Below are 22,805 nucleotides of genomic sequence, written 5' to 3'. Positions count from 1 at the left end.
GAAAGATATTTAGGGTAAAACATGGGACAAATGATATATGGCTTAAAAGAACATCCTGTATAGAAATACTTGTTAGGAACATAAACCAGATGAGGTAAATCCCCAAAGAACATCCAGAATGAACTAATGCTCCATGCTAATACGAATCCAAGAGTGCATTTAAGGACCTTTGATATTGCCTCTAATGACCTCTTAACTACACTCTTAAATTTTTATCAGCTTTCAATTTTTCTGCTGAAGAAATTTAAAAAGAAGAAAATACCATTATCAGATATAATCAGCTTGCTCTCTTTGTCATCTGTGTGTACATACATATTGAGACATGAAATCTAATGGGGGAATTTTTACTTTCCTTAATCTTGCACGCAGAATTAAAAAGAAAGTGGAAGATTGTTGCTTAAATAGATAGGTGAAGGCAATATTACATTGCCTGTTGCTTCAAACAGTGTTTTTTTCAATTGAAATTTTCCAAAGCATGAGATAGACCAGGACAGTACAGTTTTCAGCAAAATTTCACAACTGTGCTATTGAAAGTCCTGCATTAAATACTACGAAGAGGATTGCCAAAAAGATGAGTCGTTACATCACACATTCTAGATGTCATTAGAATATTTTACAGTAAACTTCAACGTGTTCTTTCTAGCCTTTACTCCACTTTTGGGTTACTTACCTCCAGGAGGGATGTAGAAACAGTTGAGTTGAGCTTCATGCACCAAAGTGCCCTTAAACTTCACCTCTGACTCGGCAGAAGGGTGCCTGGGAAGCGGCCGGTATGCAGGCGCAGCAGGCTGAACAAAGGCTCGAAGCATGGTGGATGTCCAGATGTGGACTAATAGGTCAGTTTTTTAAAACAAATCTCCTCATGAGCTTTTCTCCTTGTAATTTCTTAAAGCCCCGAAGTCATTCCCATTTCATTGTTCTACAAGTTTACACCGCTGTATCACCTCGCAAATTTAGGTCCCGGTGATTCCTTTTTAAGTGTTAGAATTTGAGAAACCACACCTTCTTTTTTGGTTCTTTTCAACCTATTTTTTTCTGTCTTGCCTGCTGTACTCACTGCCTACATAAGGATGGGCCTCTCCCCCAGTGGCTGTACAAGAAAACTGGGATTGAAATGTGAAGTTAATGGTTTCTGTCAGCCTGTCAGCTCATCACCTCCCTGAGGCATGTTGATCTCTGGTTTTTATATATCAGCACGAGCTACTTTGATATAGCCTCTTGTGTGGAAGAGCGATAGTTTTGTCCAGGGGTTGGGAGACCTTGGGCCTAAGAGGCAGAAAACTTCAGTTGGAATGTGCACGTTCATGTAACTGTTGGCCCTTTCCTGGTGGAATGCAACTCAAGTTGCGAAACTATTTTAAGGAGAAAAAAACTTAGGTCCAGTTCTACATTTTATCTCAGTGTTACCCTTCAGTAGCCAAGACTGTTAGGCAGTCTGTTTTTTTCTCCACCGACTAGTTAAATTTTATGTTCAAACTAAGTATTAACTGGGATGAAAAGTGCTATTTCAAAATGGTCCCATTTTAATTTTGAAGTCCCGTTGTTTTAGAGATAAATGGTCAGGTCCTAAAGAAACCTCCACCATGTCTTCTATAGTCATTACAGACCTGATCTTCCCTTCATTCTGCTTTGGCATCTGAAAGATGTTTTCATAGCATTTTTCCTTCCTAAATCTACATTTCAGTTACCTCATGGTAATGACATTGTCAGACTGCTTTTCTGTTTGTATCAACAGTTTCCTTGGCATCTAACTCTTATGAAAACCTAATCCTTATGTCAAATGCCACAAATGTGTAACATCAAACAAAAAAAATGACACTCAAAACATTTCTACTAATACATTCTACAGATGAGACACAAATGGCTCGTTTTCCTCTGCCATTGGGCCTGGAGTTTCTCAGTTGTGCTGCTTTTCTCCCCTGCTACCACCTTTCTCTTTTGATAGTTTTGGGAAACCCAGTCTCCAAGAAAAGGAAGGTTTCACTGTAATCAAGAAATAGACCTGGCTCCTAGTTTTATAACTACAGTTAAAACTGCCACAACACACAAATGTATTCAGATTTATTGTCGTTGAATGTCAGTGACCTAATGCACTTTTGCTTACAAGGACACAAGGCTCAATGGGTGAGTGTATAGGAATCTGTGTAGGCAATCAGAATAGGACATTAGTGTGGATGGATTTGCAAAGAACCTTGAGTGAAAAGCTTTAAGATACACATTTAATGATCTTGAGATGAAAGAATTTCTTTTCAGTATTGAGGCTCTCTCAGCACATAAGCTTCAGAATGTTCTTTTTTCAAAAGATTATCAATGTACTAAAGAGAAATATGTGTATGTATTTCTAGGAGGATAAAATGGTCCTGTTCAGGAAAATGCTGGAGGGTTTTTCCATTTTTTTTTTTTTCCTCTTCACATGTAGGTAAGATAAAGATTCCTGGCACACTAATCATATAAAAAGTTTAAAACCTCATTGCCACCTTATGGCGAGTCAGTAATTCAGATTTATAGGGTTCCTTTTAAAAAATATATCTGTTTAAAATAGCACTAAAGAGACATTTCCTGAAGCTTTGTATCTGAATCATTACTGACAAGAAGCAGAAATCCCACACTGAGGCACTGGTCAGATGGGTGGGGAAAAGAAGTTGTTAAAATATCAGCTGTTTTAATGACCAAATAATATGTATATAATTAAATGTTTTGAACGTTTAAATTTTAAAGTTTTTCCTTTAAAAAAATATATTGTTATTTTTCATTGCTCTATCGTAACATTGCTGCTATTTTCAATGAAGATTATTTAAATGTATCTGTAGTTAATGTATTATTTATATGATTAAAATACCACCAAATCCTTAACTAGATCTTTATAAATGTACTTTGGAACTGTTTAGCCTTTGCTATAAAAATGATGTAAATGGGCACATACTAAGGTATACAGTTTATTTGAAAATTGTTAGATGAATCCATAGCAGCTACAACTTACTACATTTTTCTTTCATTCCTAAATGATTAAGACAGTCACATCTCATCTTTCAACAGTTGTAAGTATTCTGTACATTCTGAAGGCAGAGATTTGTTATTGAATTTTATTTTTTTCTGTACTCTTTCTTAACTTACAGCTTACAAAGCCAGTTTTTCAGTTAACATATTCCTGAGAGAAGGAGAGAGATTTCTAGGCCTAATTTGTGCATCAGGTTTCTGAATACTTAAAGATGAAATACATATATAAATGTGCAGATGGAGTCTAGAAACAATGATGCTTCAAAGCCAGGAGTTTAGTCTTCAGCCTGTATTCATTCATTTAAGAAGCATTTGCCAGATGCCCATTATGTTCAGGTACTATATTGTTAAGGGCAACATACTTTATTGGGGGTATGTATATGTGTCTGCGCACGCATAAGACCACTACAGATTTCTCTGTGGGCTTAGAAAATTCCAGTACTAGGTTTTCAAGCTTAAACTCCAGTGATTGGTTTCATTTATTTGTAAGTGTGTATTTTCTTCAAGATGGAAAGAGAATTTCTTTCCCTTTTGTAGTTTTGAAGGTGCTCATAATTTGTTTGATGTGTTTTTTGCAGTGTCCATTTATGGAATTTGGTTTTATGATAAGGAAGAATGCCAAAGAATTGCAGAGCTTATGAAAAAGTAGGTGCTGAAAGGCTAAGTATTTTTCAGGACATGATGCTTTTGTTTGTGTTTCCCAGTATGACTACACTATACTCTTAACAGAATATCTCTCTCACAGCAATCCTTTCCACAGTGGTTAGGAAAACATGTACTATTACTTAGATGAAAAACAGACATATTTTTACATTTTCACTAGATAAGATTCCTCAGTAGGTAGAACAGTTCACCTCATTTTTTTTTTTGCATGTGTGAAATATCGATGATATGAATTGTTCCAGATGGCAGTTTTCTTCAATATTTTACTCATTTGCAAATTAGCAGTTTTTTTCTTTGAAAAGCTATCAGTATAGCTGTCAGTAAAAAGAACACTCTAAGCCATTTTAAAGGCCACTACACATCCTCTAAGATCTTCCATTTCCTTCCTGCCCTAAACGCTTTCCTTTAACTGCATACCCATGGTTATGGGAGGTCAGAATTTCCTCACATCTCAAATGCTGTTGAGTACGTAGACTTTATTTTCAATCTTGTTGGAATATCTGGGTTAATATTAGTTTAGTGATCAGTAAACAGTCTTTTTTTTTTTTTTTTTTTTTTTTTTTTTTTTGTAGCTAGTCTCTTTTTCTTTTAATCTCTTGATACGTTGTGGTTTGTCCCATCTGCATTTTGGGAAATTTAAATCACTGTCTGACTCCCACTCTTGGCTCCCCTGACTGCATTGAAAGGAAGGCCCAGGTAAGCATGCTGTCTATTCTGTGATTGGTTCTTGAGCCCCGACGCTGCTCACTGGGAGGCAGTTCTTTCCCTGCTTTATGGGGATGGTTTAAAGCCTCAGAATGAACTAAATTTCCTACACATGCCATATCGCAGCCAGTGACTGGACTTCGCCAAACACACAGTATGGCTGCTGCCCGCATGGATTTGACAAAGCATCTCCATCTGTAAAAGAACCATTTTCCAATTTTAAATCCTGAGGCAAGGAAATGACTTAAAAGTGACCCCCCAAAACGAAATGTGGGGAACACTTTTTTATAAATAGATTTCTGAAAATCTAGCTTGTGATAGCTAATTGTAGGTAACCAGCTCAAGTTGCAGATGGTGATTAAGTGTGCTCAAACTGGTATTTACCACCATAACAACTAGTTCCTAACACATTCATGTTATTGTAAACTGTGCAATGGATAATAATAGCAGATTTTATATAGATTAAAAAATACCCTGTGGCTCAGCCAAGAGGCCATGTTAAAATTGTTAGCATTCTGCAGTAATTACTTAACAGCTGGGGCAGGAAATTGATTGTTGACTAGCAATAAGCAGCTGATATGTGTGGATTCTGAGCCCTTCCTCAGTTAGAATTAAATCTCCCAGTAAATTCTCAGATCTCTTTTACCATAAATGACATGGCAGTTATAAAAATTTGAGCTGGAAGTCAAAGCACACAAAAGGAAAAGTATTTTTCTCAGTGTCACCTAGCACCACATAGGAGCAATCTGGTCTCCCTTCTGTATTGTTTTCAGGAAAACAGAAGACACTCTACATTGCTCCATTTGTTTGTTTGTTTGTTTGTTTGTTTGTTTGTTTGTTTGTTGTAATGCCCCTCTTCTAGAGTGGAATCTTCACAGTTCATAAACTGCCAGAGGACTAGAGGATTTGAGTTGCTGGAATCAATTTTGCTTTGACTTCAAGGCATATTGAAACAAGGCGTGGGGGGGGTGGAAATCTCGATATGCCATGCAGTTTGCTCAGTGTTTGAGAACTCTAAATTGGGTTTCCTCAGCAATTAATGAGTCCTGTCAAATGCTCTAAGTGAGGAGTCAGCAAACTTTTTCTGAAAAACAAAACAAAACAAAAAAACAAGTATTTTAGGCTTTGTAAAGCCATAGTTATCTGTCACATCTGCTCAACTCCGCAGTTACTGTGGGAGGCAGCTAAGTGATACAGTAACAGTGTGTCTGTAACTTTACAAAAACAGGTGGTGGGCGGGATTTGGCCTGCAGGACATAGTTTGCCCACCCCTACTCTGGATTCATTTATGTACTCACTGTACTCAGGACCTCCACTCTTACTTTTCTTCTTTCAATTCCTAAGCAGTCTTACTTCTACTATGACTATAACAAGACAAAAACAACTGGGTGAGAATTGGATGGTTTTAAAAGCCATTTGTGTTGAGTTCGTTTTTCTTCTGTGGATTCTCCCCTCTGTTTTTCTAGCCTAACTCAGTATGAACAGTTGAAAGCCCATCAGGGAGCTGGAGCAGGAAACTCCCCGATGATCCTCAATTCAGGAGAGGGCAAGGAAGTAGATATCTTGCGAATGCTCACCAAGGCCAAAGATGAATACACCAAGGTGAGTTTTTGTCTTCCCTTGTGAAACATACTTAAATCCTACAGTGGTAATATGCTTGTTGGGAAAGGCTTAGTGCTATTCCTTCCACCAAACAAAATTGTATGACAAGTTAAGTCTTTATTTGCTTTCAGCAGGATAAAGAAGACTGTTTGTTTTAAGTGGATTAAAAGGTAGCCTAAGAAATCAGCAGGCTTCATATATACAAATAGTACCCAATCAGAAGGTTTACTAGAAGACCCCATTTACAGTAGCAACTATTAATATAACATTCTTTGGAATAAAGGTAACAAGGAAAGGGCAAAACCTGTATGAAGGCATAAAAATAGACTTGACCAAATGGAAATATATGTCCTGATCTTGGATAAGAAGATGAAACTTAAAGCTTTCACTTCTGTTTAGTCTGTAAATTTTAGATGATTCCTAAACAAATAAAGACCGGTTTATTTTCTTCTTTTCTGGAGCCAGACATGTTGATTGTAAAGTTCATCAAGAAATATACAGGAAGAAAAGCAGCGGAAACTCTGACAAAGAAGGGCACTATTGGGAGAGAAGGGGCAGCAAACTCTGAATATTAAGGCATTAACACCTAAGCACATAAAACACTATGGTCTTGATGGTATCGATGCATAAACAGCCAGAGAGAACAATGGGACAGGTGAGAAAGTCCAAAATGACCCCCCATTAGGATGTCATTTAGGATGAAGATAAAGATGAAAATCTCAAATCAACTGTTTGAGTGGATATTTAAATAAATGAAATGGGAACAAATGGTAGCCATTTGGAAAAATACAAAATTGGATTTGTCCCTTATACCAGGATAAATTCCAAATTATTAGAAATTTAAATGTAAAAAAAAAACCATTCAAGTACCAGAGGAAAATTTGTATAGATTTCTTTGTAATCTGGAAAGGGAAAATCTTCCTAACTATATCTTAAAACCCAAAAGCAATTAATTCAGCTATATAAAAATCAAAAAATAAATGTTTTGCCTGGTTTTAAAAAGTGGAAAGATATATAAAACTGAGAAACATTTATATTTAAGCAACAGGAAGAGGGTTAATTTCCCTATTTTATACACTGGTCTTATAAAAATTGAGAACTAAAAGATTGACACTCTCTAGAAACATAGGAAAAAAGAAAATTAGGGAAAAAGGATAATTAAAACCTAGGATTTGGAAACGAGCTGAAATAATGTACATAACTGAATATCATATTATAATTACTTAGAAAAGAAATTAAAGTGACTTCAGAGCCCCATATTTGGACCCTTAGTACATTATATTTAAAGGACATAAGGACCCATAGAGCATTATATTTGAAGGACAAAAAGAACTGCAAAGAAATTGTAAACTTCATTCAGTGGTTTTATTGTTAATAATAACATTGGCATTGTAATTTTTTTAGCTGTCATGGATATAATAAATGAGTATGTTTATGTGCTCAGAACAAAACCTTTCGTATAAGAGAAAAATAATAAGTTAAAGTCATATAATGTTAAATTTTAAGTAAAGTGTGAGAATTAGTTCATATTTGGTTTCTTAAATATGTAGTTACTAACTTCTACCCTGAAGAGACCTAGAGATAAGTGACAACCCAGTAGCAATAAGCACCCCTGGCCCCAAGATTATTGTTTCTAAATACTGTTCCCTCCTAAAAGGTATCAGGGCTCTTTGAAGAAATTCCCAATTCCTATATCCCATGTCTGGGATAGGAAAATCAAACAAATAGGGTTATGTGAAAGGGGCACAGAAGTCAACGTGAAGGGACCGCTAACCAAAACATCAAATTCTAACATCAACAAGAATGACTACAATGGATTGAAACACATTGCATATATATAATCTGTGAGTTCGTGGTGATGAGAGAGCAAGCAGACTAAAAATATAAAACAAAACAAAAAATAATTGTTGGCTATTCTTGGAGGTATTAGGACACCAAGTCGTTCCTCTGATAATTGGTAGTTTATGGGAAGGAATTAAGCATTTACCCTGCCTGCCCAGCAGGGACCAATTTTCAGAGTAACCTCATAATCGTGGTTTAGGAGGGAAAGTTCTCAACCAAGAATTCCAGCTATTAAATGTAGATGAAGTGATAGAACTTAAAATCACCATAGTAAAATAAGTGATTCAAGCAATTGTCATTAGTAATGTTAATATTATGAGAAAGTTTGATGGAAACTTGACCATGGAAGGATCAATCTGCCACCATCTGAATCCACTGATCAGTGCCTTTAGAAGTCAGATAACCAGACATCACGTGCCTCCTAATGTGATATAATGTGAAACAAACATGTAGCACCACTTCGAAATGTTCTTACATGTCATTAGATCCTGAATCTAAGTCTTGAGCTTTCTTAAACTTTATAGTTTACAGAAAATGAAAGGGAAGAGGGGGAAAGGGCAGGTAGAAAACAAATGACACAACAAGGAAGCTCAGAAAAATCCTGAGGGGAGGGTACATAGTAAAGGACAACGGACCGAATTTCTTTAGCATCCCTTTGACTTGATGGTTGACCTTCTCTTGATTGTTGGACTGTGAGCTACTTGAGTACTAAGAACATCCTTCATTTATCTTCAGAACCTTCAGAGCTCCCAGCACATAGGTGCTAAATAAATGATTGTTGAGGGAATGAATACAAATGAATATGAATCTGAATTAACCACAGTTTCGTTATCCTTCGATTGGAGGGCCTGGACAGAGGATGCTTTAAAATGCCAGATTCAGTCAGTAACAACTATTTCTGTATTAGTTTTGTGTTTTGCTTAATTCTTTAACAGCCATTGAAAGATATCCTAATGACTTGGCAACTGTCAACTCATTATACTTCACTAATTGCACTATGTTAGGCACACCAAAGATTAATCTTAAAAGGTGACATTTTTGCCCTCTGGGAACTTAGGTTCTTTGAGGACAGCTTAACGATGGCCAATAAATAATGAATGCAAATATTGAACAAAAATTATTTTCTTTCTTCTCCCTCCCTCCTCTCAATACACACACACATATGCATACACACACACACACACATTCACATACACAAACACATATACTGTGTTATTTTTCTTTTATGATGTTTTGACATCTTAAAAGTCTTCTGGTTGGGGACAGAATCCTCCTCCTTGGGCTAGCCAATTCTTAGAACTAGCAAAGGGCCCAGTCAGAGGATGCCTTTGACATGCACACTAACCAGTCTAGAGCCATCCCTCCTGGATCTGGCCCCAGCACCCCAGGAGGTAATATTCCTCTGCCTTAATCATTTCAGAGCCAGGTTAGGCTACTAGGGACCACCCTGTAGTGTAGAACATACTGCAGTTATCCAAACTGGCCAGTCCTAAAGTTCAGAAACCCCAGCAGAGGCTCTAGTCTTGGCTTTCCCTTTGCTCCCGCTTTCTGCTCCCTGCCCACCCTGAGGCTGCCCCGTGTGGCCCTGCGGGGCGTCCTGTGCCTCCTGTTTCTAGGACCTTTGAGTGTAATTTTGTTTCCTGAGCCTCTCCAGTGTCTCCTCTTATAGCTGCACCTGACTGTCTCATCAAAGGACACAGAACACACACACAGAAACACTCATACCTGGTTTTGGAGATGTCATGTAGGCTATCACTTTATACCGTACCTACAACTTGCAGTGTTTCCCCTCACTTCGTTTGCCCTTCAGAATCTACATATCCTTCAAAGCCCAGTTAAAATTCCACTTTTACATGGAATTTTCCCATATCTCTTCATTCAAATTAATTATTCTTTCTACTGAACTCAGCAGTCTGTTACTATTTAGAACTTATTTTGTTCTTCCTCGTCTGTTACCTTTAACAGTCTGTTACCTTCAACTTCTACCACTATAAACTTGTTGAGGTCACGGGCGCCTGGGTGGCTCAGTCGGTTGAGCATCCGACTTCAGCTCAGGTCATGATCTCACGGATTGTGAGTTCGAGCCCCACGTTGGTCTCTGTGCTGACAGCTCAGAGCCTGGAGCCTGCTTCGGATTCTGTGTCCCTCTCTTGCTCTACCCCTCCCCCACTCATGGTCTCTCTCTCTCTCTCTCTCTCTCTCTCTCTCTCTCAAGAATAAATTGAAAAAAACATTAAAAAAATAAAAAATAAAAATAATAAACTTGTTGAGGTCAAAACAGTGTTCTATTCATCATTATGCCCCCCATATTGGTTGTTATAGTGTTGACATGAGGTGCAGATGTTTAATCAGCGTATAGACTTGCTTTTCTCTAAACCCAAATACATGTTATATGCATAATGTTAATTGCTCCAACTGTGTGATAAGCAGAAGAAATTATTCCTTCTGTCATTAACAGCCAATGATGTAACCCAGGAGCACCTGAATCATCACATTACTTCTCTGGTCTAAATTCTTCCTGGTTTCTCGTTGCCTAGTATATGAACCTTTGGACTCTCCAAGGATTACATAACATAGCCCCAGTTTATTCTTCTAATCTCACTACCTTCTACTCCACCACCCCCCACAAATATTTGAAACTCCTACCAGAGTAACAGTGTCACTTCCTGCAAGTGTCTTCATGCCTTCTTCCCATGCTGTCCCCTCTCCTTCTTTACCTGCCAACGTATGATTAGCCCTTCACGGCCCATTTCAAATGGTCTTTGTCCATCCTGTTATTTCTGATCTACGCAACCTGATGTATATGCTCCTCTGTGAACTTCCGTTGCATTGTGTAAATCTGCTTTATATTTGCCTGTGTTTGTGTTACCTCCTCTCCCACACACAGACATTTCAGAACATGTGGAGATCATGAGTAAAATGGCTGTGAGGTACAGGAAAGGGGGAACACAGAAAGAGGCAAAAGAGAAAGAAAACAAGATTTCCCTCGGACTTGTCGTGTGAGGAAGTGCCTCTCCCATCACCAGGAGTATTCAGGAAGAAACCACATGATGACATACCAGGATACTAGAAAAGAATCTCACTTCTCTGGGTAGGGATTAAACTCAGTGATTTCTGGGATGCTTCCCAACTTTAAAATTACTCAATTCTTGAAAATCCCAAAAATTAAGAGGAGGAAAACTTTTGAGCTAGAGGTACATGATGTTGGTAAAGTGAAGCCTACTGACATCAGATGCAACTACTTACATGAAGTTAATAAAATAATTTAAAAACCTTATTTTGGCCAATATTTTATATTTTTTCCCCTAAGCAACAACTTTCTGTGAATCTGCTGTAAAGTAGCATGATGTTAATTTGAGCTGCATCTCTTTTTACCTCCTATTAGACTTCTAGCTGATATGCAAATGAGCAATACAGTAAAACCACCAACGCTCAGTAAGAAAAAGAACCAGGGCCAGAAAGGATCCTTGGCTGCATAGTTAAGTTCTGAGTGTGCAGAAATGGACTATGTTGTGTTTTGTGGTTTAAGGCAAGAATTAATAAGTCTCTTTTAATATACTGTGATTTATTTATAAAATTAAAGAAATTACTAAGTGTCGTTTGATGTTCAATGAGGAAAGTCAAAAAAGTAGAAAAGGGAAATAAAAAATGTCCATAATCCTATAACCCCAAGATGTCTACTTTTAACACTTTCAGTATATTTTCTTCCAGGCTTTTCTCTTGGCATGGGTACATATGTTTGTGTGTTTGTGTGTGAGAAAATGAGATCATGTGACATAGTTTTTAAGGCTTTAAAGAAGTGCCTCAGGATCTCTATGGAGAATCCATTATGCACTTTTTCCAGCTCTGTGTTTTTTTCCAAGTATCATAGAGTTATTTGGGTCGAGAGAAGCATAGAAAATTAAACAGCTGGAAAATGAGCTACGAACTATTGAGGCAGATGATGTTTAATTCTGAGCAATTTGATAAAGAACAATTTTTACATGAAAGCAAGGCTTCAGTGATGGATAGATAGTGACACAGAAGACAGCTTATAGCAGTTTTACTTAGAAAGGCTATCTGGGGCTTATGCATAGCAAGAAACAGCAGCTTCTTGGCCCATGCAGATATGTGTATAGCAAAGGTGGGGGGGAAATCTGTTTTTCTTTGCTTGAATTCAAGGTCCCTGAACAGAGAGGATGAAAAAGTACAGACACGGTCATTCATTGAAAGTAATCTGAGTGTCCTCTTTCTTTTACATAGCAAGCAGAAGTTCTAGGCTTCCATGCTAACATTTTGTAAGTGACTCTATCTCAGGCTGTATTCTTGTCTTGTGTTGGTTATTGCCTTGGAAAGCCAGGCCAGTTGGTCCATGCAGCCACCAGCATTCACCTAAGAATTAGAAATAACATTTTTTGACTCAAAGGGATTTCACCTCCCAATCAATCTAGTGCCAAATACCCAAATTATTGATAGGATTCTTGGAAGAAAATAAGTCCTATGTACAATTAACTTTACAAACCCAAGTGAACATGGTGGTAATTGACCCCATACTCTTACATCCTTGAATTAGAAAATACAACCCAATAACTGTAAAACACCTTAGATTCTTGAGGGACAAGAGTGTCTTTATAGCTCATTCCATGTCAGGGACAGTGTGAGATATTTTCTGGCCTGAGGCCTTGACAGTTGAAACTAGCAATGCTATGGAGAATATAGAATAGAAGGTAGTGGTTTTATATTCAGTTTTATTTGGTGTTTCAACAAGGTAGATACTGACATCATTGCTGTATTCTTGGTGTTATAAATCCTACTGTGTTAGCAATTGCATGGTTGGTTAGATTAATGTATGATAATGATTCAGTATTTGAAATGATGAGTCTTGTCTCTTGTCTCTTTCTCTGTGAAATTCTAATTTGTAGTGAGTGGCTCAGAACACTCAGATTTGAATTATTCTGTTTATGTAAAACGTCATTTATTAAATAAAGATGATGTTAGTAGTTTTTAAATCAGTGGTTTGAATCAGCTTTACTTTTTGGTTTGTAGACCGAAAAGGTTAGTTACTTTGATAATGCAACTCCCCAGTTTTAAGTCAACTGCTAATGGGTGAATAAACCATACAGTTATCCAGACATGGCATTTAAAGAATTGTTTCTGGGGCACCTGGGTGGCTCAGTCAGTTAAGCGTCTGACTTCAGCTCAGGTCATGATCTCACAGTTTGTGGGTTCAAGCCCCGCATAGGGCTCTGTGCTCCCAGTGCAGAGCCTGTAGCCTGCTTGGGATTCTGTGTCTCCCTCTGTCTCTGCCCCTCTCTGGCTCACACTCTGTCTCTTTCTCTCTCTCTCTCTCTCTCACTCAAAAATAAATAAACATTAAAAAATTTTAAAATAATAAATCATTGTTTCTATCACTGTTTTCATTGAAAAGCATTAGACTCTCCATTTCTTTTTTTTCCACAAGTAAAAATCTTTATTATACCATGTTGAAAAGTGTGAAATACTGTAAACAAACAACAATAAGCGTATGGTTAAGTAAGTGATACTCTCTCCATTTCTTTTGACAGAGAGCAAGTGAGTGTGTCCACATACTTGCATGAGCGGGGGAGGGGCAGGGGGGGAGGGGGGGAAGGGGAGGGGAATCTTAAGCAGGCTCCATACTCAGTGCAAAACGTGACTTGGGGCTCAGTCTCACAATGGTGAGATCATGACCTGAGCTGAAATCAAGAGCCGGATGCTCAACCAACTGAGCTACCCAGGTGCTCCTAGACTCTGTATCTTTAAACTATTGCTTCTTAAGCATATCCATAACCTTTCAAGCATCTAGGTATCTCAGAGTCTCTGGGTCTTGCAGACTGACACTGTTGGTAATATTTTTAGGGCATTGAAATAGTACAACAAAGAAAAATTAAATTGGAATTTGACTTATACTCAAATATAGCTCATATCAGAGGAGATAAAGTAATTTTCCTTTTTGCACAAAAATTTATCAAAAAATAGCTACCAATTAGATAAAATAAAGAGCAACAAGTTATGTACTTTTAAAAAGATTAAAGCTTCTTTTTCACCAAAAATAAGGTTCTTTTTTCCATTTCAGTGTAAAACCTGTTCTGAGCCAAAACAGATAACCAGTTCATCTGCTATCTATGACAACCCCAATCTCATCAAACCAATTCCAGTGAAGCCTAGTGAAAACCAGCAACAGCGCATACCTCGGCCCAGCCAGGTACAAGTCCTGTGCTTTTCATTTGCCATGTCTCCCTAGAATTCTTAAAGAACTTTGACCCAGAGTATAGTCAAGGGAGAGCCTGGTACTATTCAAGGGTGCTTCAAGGTAAACCCAAGAAAGAGAGATTTCAAATTCAAGATTTTAAAAAAATTGCTATTAATGTATTCTTCCTAGAAGCAGGTTGAAATTTTTAATTTTGGCATTTACCATAATCTGTGCTTATCTCTTGTGGACTTGAACTCCTTAGATAATATATTTTTTAAAAAACAGCAAACTCGTAACATTGTCAGAGCTGACAGGAATACTACCTGGCAGGTCCGTGTTCTTCTGAGGTAGGTGGTTGGCTTCCCAAGGCTACTGAGGGAAGGACACCAAGGCAACAAGTCAGTTAAACATTTCTGAGCACTTCCACCATACTGGGTGTGGCGCTGGGCACTGAGTGTACAGAAATGGATTCCTTTTCTGAGGAGGGGCATACAATTCCCCTGTAGACCTGATGATTTGTCATGGCATTTGCATCTAAATATATAAGTATGATGGCATATTTTGTACATATATTTTTCAGAATAGTGCAGCATTAACAAAATTGCTAATCTGGAAGTCCCATTATTGATTGCAAATGTGACGTGGCTATTTCTGTTTCCTATGGTTATTCCTCATTAAAGGTTTGGTATTTTTTTTTTGTTTGTTTTTAAGGAATTCATTTAAATCAATTTTGAAAATGAATATAGAGCCAAAAGACATAAAGACTGGCTAAATGAAAGGCTCATGTTGATTTTTTTTAAAAATAAGTCTTTTCTAATTATGTTTTAGCTTTCTTTTATTTTTGTTTGCCTTCCATGGAAATTTTTTTTAATAGAGAAACTGGAATATGTTGACTTTAGAATGAAACTCATGTTTTCTTAGTCCAACAACACAGGAAGCAGCAGAAGGAGCAGGAAGTGATACAGAGCAGGAAGGAGGTAGCTTTGTGACTGATCGGGCCAGGGCACATAGTATGTATGCACATGATGATTGTTTTAAAGCTACTGGTATATAGTTGAAAGGGTCAAGTTAGATTAGATGACTTAGATTTCTTTCCAGTCCTAAATTTATAATTCTACAAAAATCCTCACATTCCTGTGCATTCTTAGCATCTTCTTGTGCTCTGCAGGCTTAGGCGGACTTCCTGTTGAAGAGATTATTTCCCTTTTAGTATATATAAGTTTGTACCATACTGGTCCCCTGTCTGTGAACCCCAAGCCCATCAAGGACCTATTTTATCAACAGATGCTAGAATATGACCATTATCTCAGGGGTGGTAGAGAAGAATACTGAAAATTTTTGACCTTAAAAGGAGGTCTTAAATTTGTAAAATTTACTATAATTATATAGTTTTTACTATATAATTTACTAAATTATATAGTTTTTTCATCCCTTCTAATTGATCCTATGTAAATAGAATAAATCATCAGTGAGGTTAGTTATGTTTCATAGCCCCCATATATAACCAAATTGTCTAGAGAACCATTTTCAGACATTTTTATTTTTTCCAGACCTTAGACCCTGAACCACAACACTTGTCCTTGACAGCTCTCTTTGGGAAGCAGGACAAATCTACATGTCAAGAAACTGTGGGGTCCCCACAGACCATCTGCCACCAGCAGCAGCAGCAGCAGCAGCAGCAGCAGGAGAAACTTCCGGTCAGGCAGGGGGTTGTACGCTCTCTCTCCTATGAGGAACCCAGAAGACACTCACCCCCCCTCGAGAAACAGCTCTGTCCGGCCATTCAGAAACTCATGGTCAGGAGTACAGACCTCCATCCATTGTCAGAGCTGCCTGAAAACCGGCCCTGCAAAAATGGCAATACCTGTTCTGCTGGGGAGGTTTTTCTGGGACCTGTCCAGCCAGGGTCTCCCCGTAGCATTGGGACTTCCTGTCATGTACAGAGTGCTTCCAGAACTCAGAACCTGTTGGAGAAGCTTCAGAGCACCCCAAGGTCAGCGAACAAGTATGAGCCTAGTATACCAGCACCTGCTGGCTCAGCTGCCCCAAACCTCAGCACCACTCTCCCTGCTGCCACCCCCGGCGCTCCAGCAAGGGGACTGGTGCAGGCACAGGTGGGGTATTTCAATGGCTCCCTTCCACCTCAGACACCAGGACATCAGGCTCACGGAAAAGAGCAGTCAACACACCCAAGACCGACACTCCCCCTCTCTGGCAATCCGATGAGCAGCTCTGGAGTGATCTCCCCTCAAGAGTTACTGAAAAAGCTTCAGATTGTACAGCAGGAGCAGCAGTTGCACGCGTCTAACCGGCCGGCTTTGGCAGCGAAGTTCCCCGTGGTAACCCAGAGCTCTAGGACAGGGAAGACCTTGGAGTCCTGGATAGACAAGACACCCAGCACAGAAAAGCAGACTCCTCTTTTTCAGGTGCGTGTCTACAGGGGTGGGGGCGTGGGGGCGGTGTTGCTGCACTGCAGTGAAGCTTGGCATTAGCCTCTGTGCTCTAGGGACATTTCTGTGCAGAGCAGGGCGCCGAGCGCCATATCTGTGCATCTGATTATCACCATAACTTTCTGCCTGGAGAGAGCATCCTTCCTTTGCTTAGCCATCTGGGGGCTTCCCGCCTTTTAGAGATACTTTATTTGTACAGTTAAATCTTCACAGTGTCATAAGGCCTGACACAAGCACGTGAACACGGGAAACAACACGGACGTGCAGAGAACCCCCTAATCTTTGACCATGGATACTTACTGTCTGCTCTGAAATACTGTGAGATGCCAAGCATTCGACCTTTTCTGATTATTTTAAAATCATTACTGTTTATCCATGTATTCACTAAATACCTCTGAGCACTTACTACGTGCCGGGCACCGTGCTTCCTGTGGGTACATACCTGCAGGTGTGTGACGAGTGATAAGGCATGCAGACTCACCACCTCAGAGGTGCAGGCTGGTTTTATTTCTATCGCTGGTATAGCTTAATGAAGATTGAGAGAGGAGTGAGTATGCCATCTAACTCCACACACACACACACACAAAGTGCCAGACAGGAGGAAATACTTTCAGAAATACTCTGTCCTTTGAGAAAGGCAGTTCTAAGTTTATCAGTAACTTGGAGCGGTGAGAAAACCACAGCTGTTTCATCACCTATGAGTAACATCTGGAGACCTCTGATTTTTTTTTTTTTTTTCCCATTTGGATTGGTACAAATTCAGTGAAAAGGCATTGGGTTTAAAAGTTGGGACATTTCTTGGCGTTCCTGGGTGGCTCAGTCAGTTAGGCATCCGACTTTCGGCTCAGGTCATGATCTCACAGTTTGTGAGTTCAAGCCCCACATCGGGCTCTGTGCTGACAGCTCAGAGCCTGCAGCCTGCTTCAGATTCTGTGTCTCCCTCTCTCTCTCTGCCTCTCCCCCACTCATGCTCTGTCTCCTTCTCTCAAAAATAAATAAACTTTAAAAAAGAAAATTAAAAAAAATTAAAAAGTTAGGACATTCTCTCTGTTCACTAACAGATGTCAGCATTGGTCTTTTTGTCCTGCTTACAGGACCGTAGCTTACAACGGTTCCTCAAAAGTCCTTCACCTTTTTGAAAACAAAGATCACAGTCACATAGCCTAAGTCTTTGTATACATGAGAGCCTGAGTCAAAGTGTTGTTGATTATTTATGACAATCTCAAAGAAACTATTGTTACCCACCCCCCTCCTCATCTCAGTGCGATAGTGCCCCTTTCTTTGATACCTGCTTCTCTTGGTGGTTTAGATGGGACGCTAGAAAAGTTGGGGTTAATAGTTTGACATCAACTTAAGTGGGCACAATTCTCATTTCTCTTCAGTGCCCACGTGTGTGGAGAGCTGATCACGACAGTGTGCATCCGTCAGCCTGCACTGCATTCTCCTTAAGGGTGCCGGGACCCGCACTGTGGGTGGCATCTGTTCTAGCTCCTCTCCTCGCGATGGCAGATAGGGATAGTTAAAGAAAACAAACAACCTGCCTTCCTCCAGGCTTCTTTCTGCCCAAAAAGATACTGAGGGAGTATGTTTTTATAAGATATATAAAAGTCACAGCAGCTTCTAGACTATCAGCCTTTATGCCCCCTTCTCGTGAGTTCTTTTGGGGCATTTTTTTCTCACCTGCCTTAGAAACAAATGAGAGCTAGCTGTAGGAGTCCATCAGACAGGGATAAAATGTCACTTGCATAACTGGAAAAGTTGTTGGAAAACTTGGTTTTAGGTGTTTAGCCAAGTGAGGTAGACATACTGTCTTGGACAGATAAGTCACTGGCAGTGCTGAGCACCACTGGCCCTTCCTGCCCCCATACTTGAGCTGGATGCTCTCCGTGAGCTGGCAGATCCTATCAGGGAGGGACTAGGAGGGGTGGACCTAATAAGCATGTCTCCCTCCTAATGAGAAATCATGAGCAGGTGGAGAGAGGCCGGGAAGGTTCCTCCATGTAGAGAAATCAGGAGCGGAAATGTGTGTGTGCCCCCAGCAAGTGTAACAACTCACGTGGGTCGCTGGACCTTTAGGTCAGAGTAGTGGCCAGTTAGCCCTGAGGAAGAGACCAGCAGTCCTAAATGCATGCTGCAAAGTGATGGTGGTAAACTGCAGAAAATATTACTCAGAGGATGAACTTTATATGCAGTGGGAACAATATTCACAGTGGCAGACTGCCAGAGCAGCTTAGTGATGACAAAGGAAAATATGGAGACAACTGAGCAGGAGTCAGTCTCCTACAGGCTCCTCCACCTAGTGGAGTTGTGAGCAAATAATACTGAAACTCATTTATATCCATTCTTGCCAGCGAGGGGCCTCTTTATCTGTCTACCTTTCTTTTCAACGAGTTGCTACTTACTCCTGCCCTCTGTGTGTATTTGCTGTGAGCAGGCCATCTCACCTCCGCGCGTCCTTGCTACAGTGGCTCCTTCTCTGCTCATGTCCCCTATGGTGTTCACACAACCCACCTGTGCCCCACCAAAGGAGAGGGACAGTGGGCTCCTGCCTCTGGGAAGCCAAGAACCAGCTGCCACTTCCACCAGCCTCCTCCTGCCTCTGCAGACCCCAGAACCCCCTGCAGTCACCAGCAGCCCACTTACCAAGCTCCAGCTTCAGGAAGCACTGCTGTACCTCATTCAGGTAGGAGAGTCACGTCGTCTCTCTTCTTCCCTTTCCCTGCTGACCTGTTGGTTGCCACTTTGAGATAAAGACTCAGTTAGCTAATGCCTACTTAGTACTCCCCAAGAATAAAAGGACCATGTAACAATTCAACCTAAACCTCAACGGCATCCATGCTCAGTTAGCTGGGTGAGATTCAAAATACTGGCTGTGGACTTTGGGTGTCTCAGACCATCAAGGATTTTGTAGTATTGACTAGGTCCTCCAAGCTGTCACCTGCCAGAAAAGAAAGAAACGTATACTGTATAATTAAGCAGCCACTGGGAGGATTGTAGGTGCTGGCTGGTGCCCAGAAAGCTCACCATGGGGAAATGGAGGTGAGAGCCATCTTGAGTAAGTGGCAGCATTTAGGGGAAGGTTCACAAGGACTGTTGAAGAAGGAGGAAAAAGGGAAGCAAGTAATGGCTGTGACTACTAAGGGCATATTTTACAAATAATTTTGAAACCTACTGATAGGACAGGATAGAAGGAGGGGACTTCTTTGTCAGCCATTTGTCTCACTTGGCTCGTGAGGTAACAACATAACAGTGGCCACATGTAGAGAGCTCTGTGCCGGGCGCTGTCTTAAATGCTTCACATATATTAATTCATTTAATCCTTCTACAACAACCCTATTAGCTTTTCTATTTTAGAGACAAGGAAACTGAGCCTAAGTGACTGGCCTGAGGCCACAGCTAGGAAATAGCAGAGCTAGGATTCAACCGCAGTCTGGCTACAGAGTGCTCCTTCCTGCTGCACTGGGCTGGGGCCATGGTAGTAATGGGGCTGCAAGGGGTGGGCCTCCGGAGGCCGTTCAGCAGTCTACCAGGTGAAGCATACCCCAAAAATATATGCTAGGCCTTGAAAAGTGGAACACTTTTATCCAGACAGACTTCAAACACCTCAGTTAACATAGTTAGGTATCTTTGATATAGTCTTTAAGAAAATTTTTGTGGTACTTTACTTAAGCTTTGGCAGACTTTCAGAGAGCTGGCTAGCACTCCACAGATGTTCCGTCCTAGTTAAAAAGCCTGTGGTCTCTGTTATTAAAAACATTTTTTAAAGGTCACGTATTTTGGAGGGAAGGGAAGGAGAGAGGGCTAGCAATCAGTGTCCAAGTGTGAAAGCAGAATAGCAGCCCACTAAAGATCAGCAACAAATGAGTTGCTGATCCATATAATCCATAAACAAATATCAGGGTAAAAATATTTCCCACCTTTTCAAGCCACTCATAAGTTCATGAGGACTTAGGACATCTATAAACTTCTTTTTTATGTGCAATAAATAAAAAAAAAAACTTAAATTGAGAAGTTTCACATTTTTTTCTGGTTCATTCCATTTAAAAAAACATTGTTCCAAAGATCTTTGTACAGGAGCCAAGACTCCAGCAAAAGTCTAGAGCAGGCCCGGTACGTTGCTAGGTAGAAAATTATGATCCGTCCACTCTCTGCATACACTTTACTTTTCCCCATGTAGACATCATCTTCCTGATGGACTCTTGGAAGTCACTCATGCAGACTGTTTTTAGTCTTCGCCTGTTGGTAGGACACAGTCTCACGCACAGGGACTTTGTGGCTACTTTGTAGGAAAAACAGGGAGAAATCACTCTTTCATTGCATGAGAATAACACTATGTGCGTGGGGTGCCAAGAGGGAATGAAGGGGGAATGTGAAATGTGGGTGAATTGCTAAAGCTTTAAAGGATTTGAGTGGGAGGGAGAAGTCTCTAGAATTAAAAACAAAGAGCACCACTGATTAGACCCGTGATTCTCCCTCAGTCCTAGCCAGGCAGTAGAGCCCAGAGACTGCCAGTCTAACTGCTGCCCACTCACCCAGACCAAAAACTTTCCATAATTAATGGGAGAATTATGCTAGTTTCGATGATATAAATGAAGCATGTTGCAAGTAAATCTTAACTAATGTTGAAATAAAGTGTATATATTGTGGGAGACTTGGAGAACCTTTAAGAAGCCCCAGCTATCTCCTAACCAAAGAGACCACTGAGCTGGATCATTGCCTCCCACTCCAGCCTTCTGTTAGGACCTGTATCTTTTCCTGAAACAGACCCGGGCTTTTTTTGAGTGACCCTCATCCCATACTGCCATGTGGCTGGGCTGCCCATCCGTGCTGTAGGTAATGAGCACTTGCTACTTCTCATATGACTGTTGGACACCAGCAGCTGACTCGGTCAGGCCTCCAGTCCCACTTAACACTCTCGTGTGCAGTGAAAAACCACCAGCCGTTGGAGCAGACAGGCAGAGAGGAGCGTCTGAGTGTCAGAATGCCAGTTTAGCTCCAAGACAGAGGAAGCCTTTGGTTCCTGCCAGCCAAATCACATTCCCTTGGGTCTTTTAATTTTGTTTTCCAGAACGATGACAACTTCTTGAATATAATCTACGAAGCTTATCTCTTCAGCATGACACAAGCAGCCATGAAAAAGACAATGTGAAAGCAAAACATTTTCAGACTGATTTTCAAGGTCCTGTGGCTCAAGATTCTTTCACATCAGTGGTGTTACCCTAAATGTTTCCGCCTTTTTTAAAAGTATGTACGATATGAATTAAAACATTTCAGAATTTTTTTCAGTCAAGCTCTTTTTTAATCACATCCTTTGGTTACACCTTGTACTAAGAATCGAGCAGATAGAAGTCTTTTGCTCATATCACACAGTAAATTCCAAGCTTAAATTATTTTGTCCTTGCAGGCATGGGGCCAATTCTACAAGAAGTAGCCTCTCAGTAGGAAGGACTGTTCTGGAAACTTGGTTTCTTTTTTATTAATAGCTCTGGTTATTCTTTGAACGCGGGGAGTGTGGTTTCCCTGTTGCTGAGCTCCTTGTGCTGTAGTGCATGCCAGCCGCCAGGTGGCAGTGTCACCCCACATACTAACCTACGCGGACCTACCCTAGCCTTTGGAGGTTTTCTTTTACCAAAGTAAACGTTTCATTTGTAAAAATCCAGTTGGCATGTTTTCCCAAGGCTTTTGAAGGGAAATTATTTCTAAGGATATTTATAGCTAGCTTCTAGAGGCGAGTTGTTCTAGGAGTCCACAAATGGCCCAGATTTCCAGTAACACTTCGTTTATCCCAGCTCCTGTTATTTCTTTTGGACCTAACCAGCCGAATATGCCTGCCTATGCTTCCAAATGAACATTTTGTCATTTTTAGCAAAACATGCTGAGAAGAAGTCTACAAAAGATTTTAAAGCTTTCTCTTGGCCTCTGAAGAGAGGTGCTAGGTTCTTTAGGGGCATAATGACAAAGACTCTTCAAGCTACATAGCAGATTGATTTTATGTTCACAGAGATGAGGAGCTTAATCTTGGAGGGAGTCAGAAGAGCCCTTGCCAAGTTGTTAAGGCCCAGAGGTGTCGATATGGGAATTAGTCTCTGCTGAATATTAGTAATAAATAAAGCTTTGCATTTCTATAGCTCTTTTTATTCTTAGATCATAAAAAATCTCTAGAATGCTGTCCGGAAGACAGGTTTTATTTTCATTTTATAGGTCATATAGGAGGCATGGGAAAAATAGGTTTCCTGATAGCTTCTGATGCTAAGACTTGGGCTTTAAGCTGTGGACCTTCATGCAGGCACACCATCAGTAGTGTACCTGGGAATACCACTTCCCCTGCTCCTGCAGGAATGTGCCTTTTCTTCTAC

At 40.1% G+C, this 22,805-nt stretch overlaps 2 protein-coding genes and 1 long non-coding RNA gene across 27 annotated transcripts in view; 1 reads left to right on the top strand and 2 right to left on the bottom strand.

Annotated features, from left to right (window-relative positions):
• The window catches only part of CACNA1C (calcium voltage-gated channel subunit alpha1 C), a 767,747-nt gene extending 766,587 nt beyond the window's left edge, over window positions 1-1,160 (bottom strand). For 21 of the 25 annotated variants that reach the window (XM_086714435.1, XM_086714443.1, XM_086714446.1 and 18 more), the window contains exon 1: window positions 671-1,160. In XM_086714435.1, coding sequence (XP_086570561.1) covers window positions 671-809 — 139 coding nt within the window. In that variant the 5' untranslated portion in view covers window positions 810-1,160. The remainder of the gene's footprint in view (window positions 1-670) is intronic. The other 4 variants (XM_086714453.1, XM_086714454.1, XM_086714462.1 and 1 more) reach the window with 1 other exon arrangement.
• The window catches only part of DCP1B (decapping mRNA 1B), a 68,224-nt gene extending 46,495 nt beyond the window's left edge, over window positions 1-21,729 (top strand). Inside the window, exons 4-9 of the mRNA XM_025930655.2 lie at window positions 3,576-3,642; window positions 5,832-5,967; window positions 13,883-14,011; window positions 15,550-16,425; window positions 18,884-19,132; window positions 21,518-21,729. Of these exons, the coding sequence (XP_025786440.1) occupies window positions 3,576-3,642; window positions 5,832-5,967; window positions 13,883-14,011; window positions 15,550-16,425; window positions 18,884-19,132; window positions 21,518-21,598 (1,538 nt within the window). The 3' untranslated portion in view covers window positions 21,599-21,729. The remainder of the gene's footprint in view (window positions 1-3,575; window positions 3,643-5,831; window positions 5,968-13,882; window positions 14,012-15,549; window positions 16,426-18,883; window positions 19,133-21,517) is intronic.
• On the bottom strand, window positions 12,011-19,384 carry LOC147579403 (uncharacterized). Its single transcript, XR_015253906.1, has 2 exons — window positions 19,093-19,384; window positions 12,011-12,180 (listed from the first exon to the last, which is right to left on the bottom strand). It is a non-coding gene; the product is annotated as an uncharacterized LOC147579403 (long non-coding RNA).
• Window positions 21,730-22,805: the final 1,076 nt, after the last annotated feature.

The sequence above is a fragment of the Puma concolor genome, chromosome B4 (genome assembly GCF_028749965.1).
Source record: "Puma concolor isolate L17-30 chromosome B4, mPumCon1.1.hap2, whole genome shotgun sequence".
NCBI lineage: Eukaryota > Metazoa > Chordata > Mammalia > Carnivora > Felidae > Puma > Puma concolor.
Note: the sequence above shows the minus strand (reverse complement) of the source record. Positions and strands in the feature narration are given on the sequence as shown.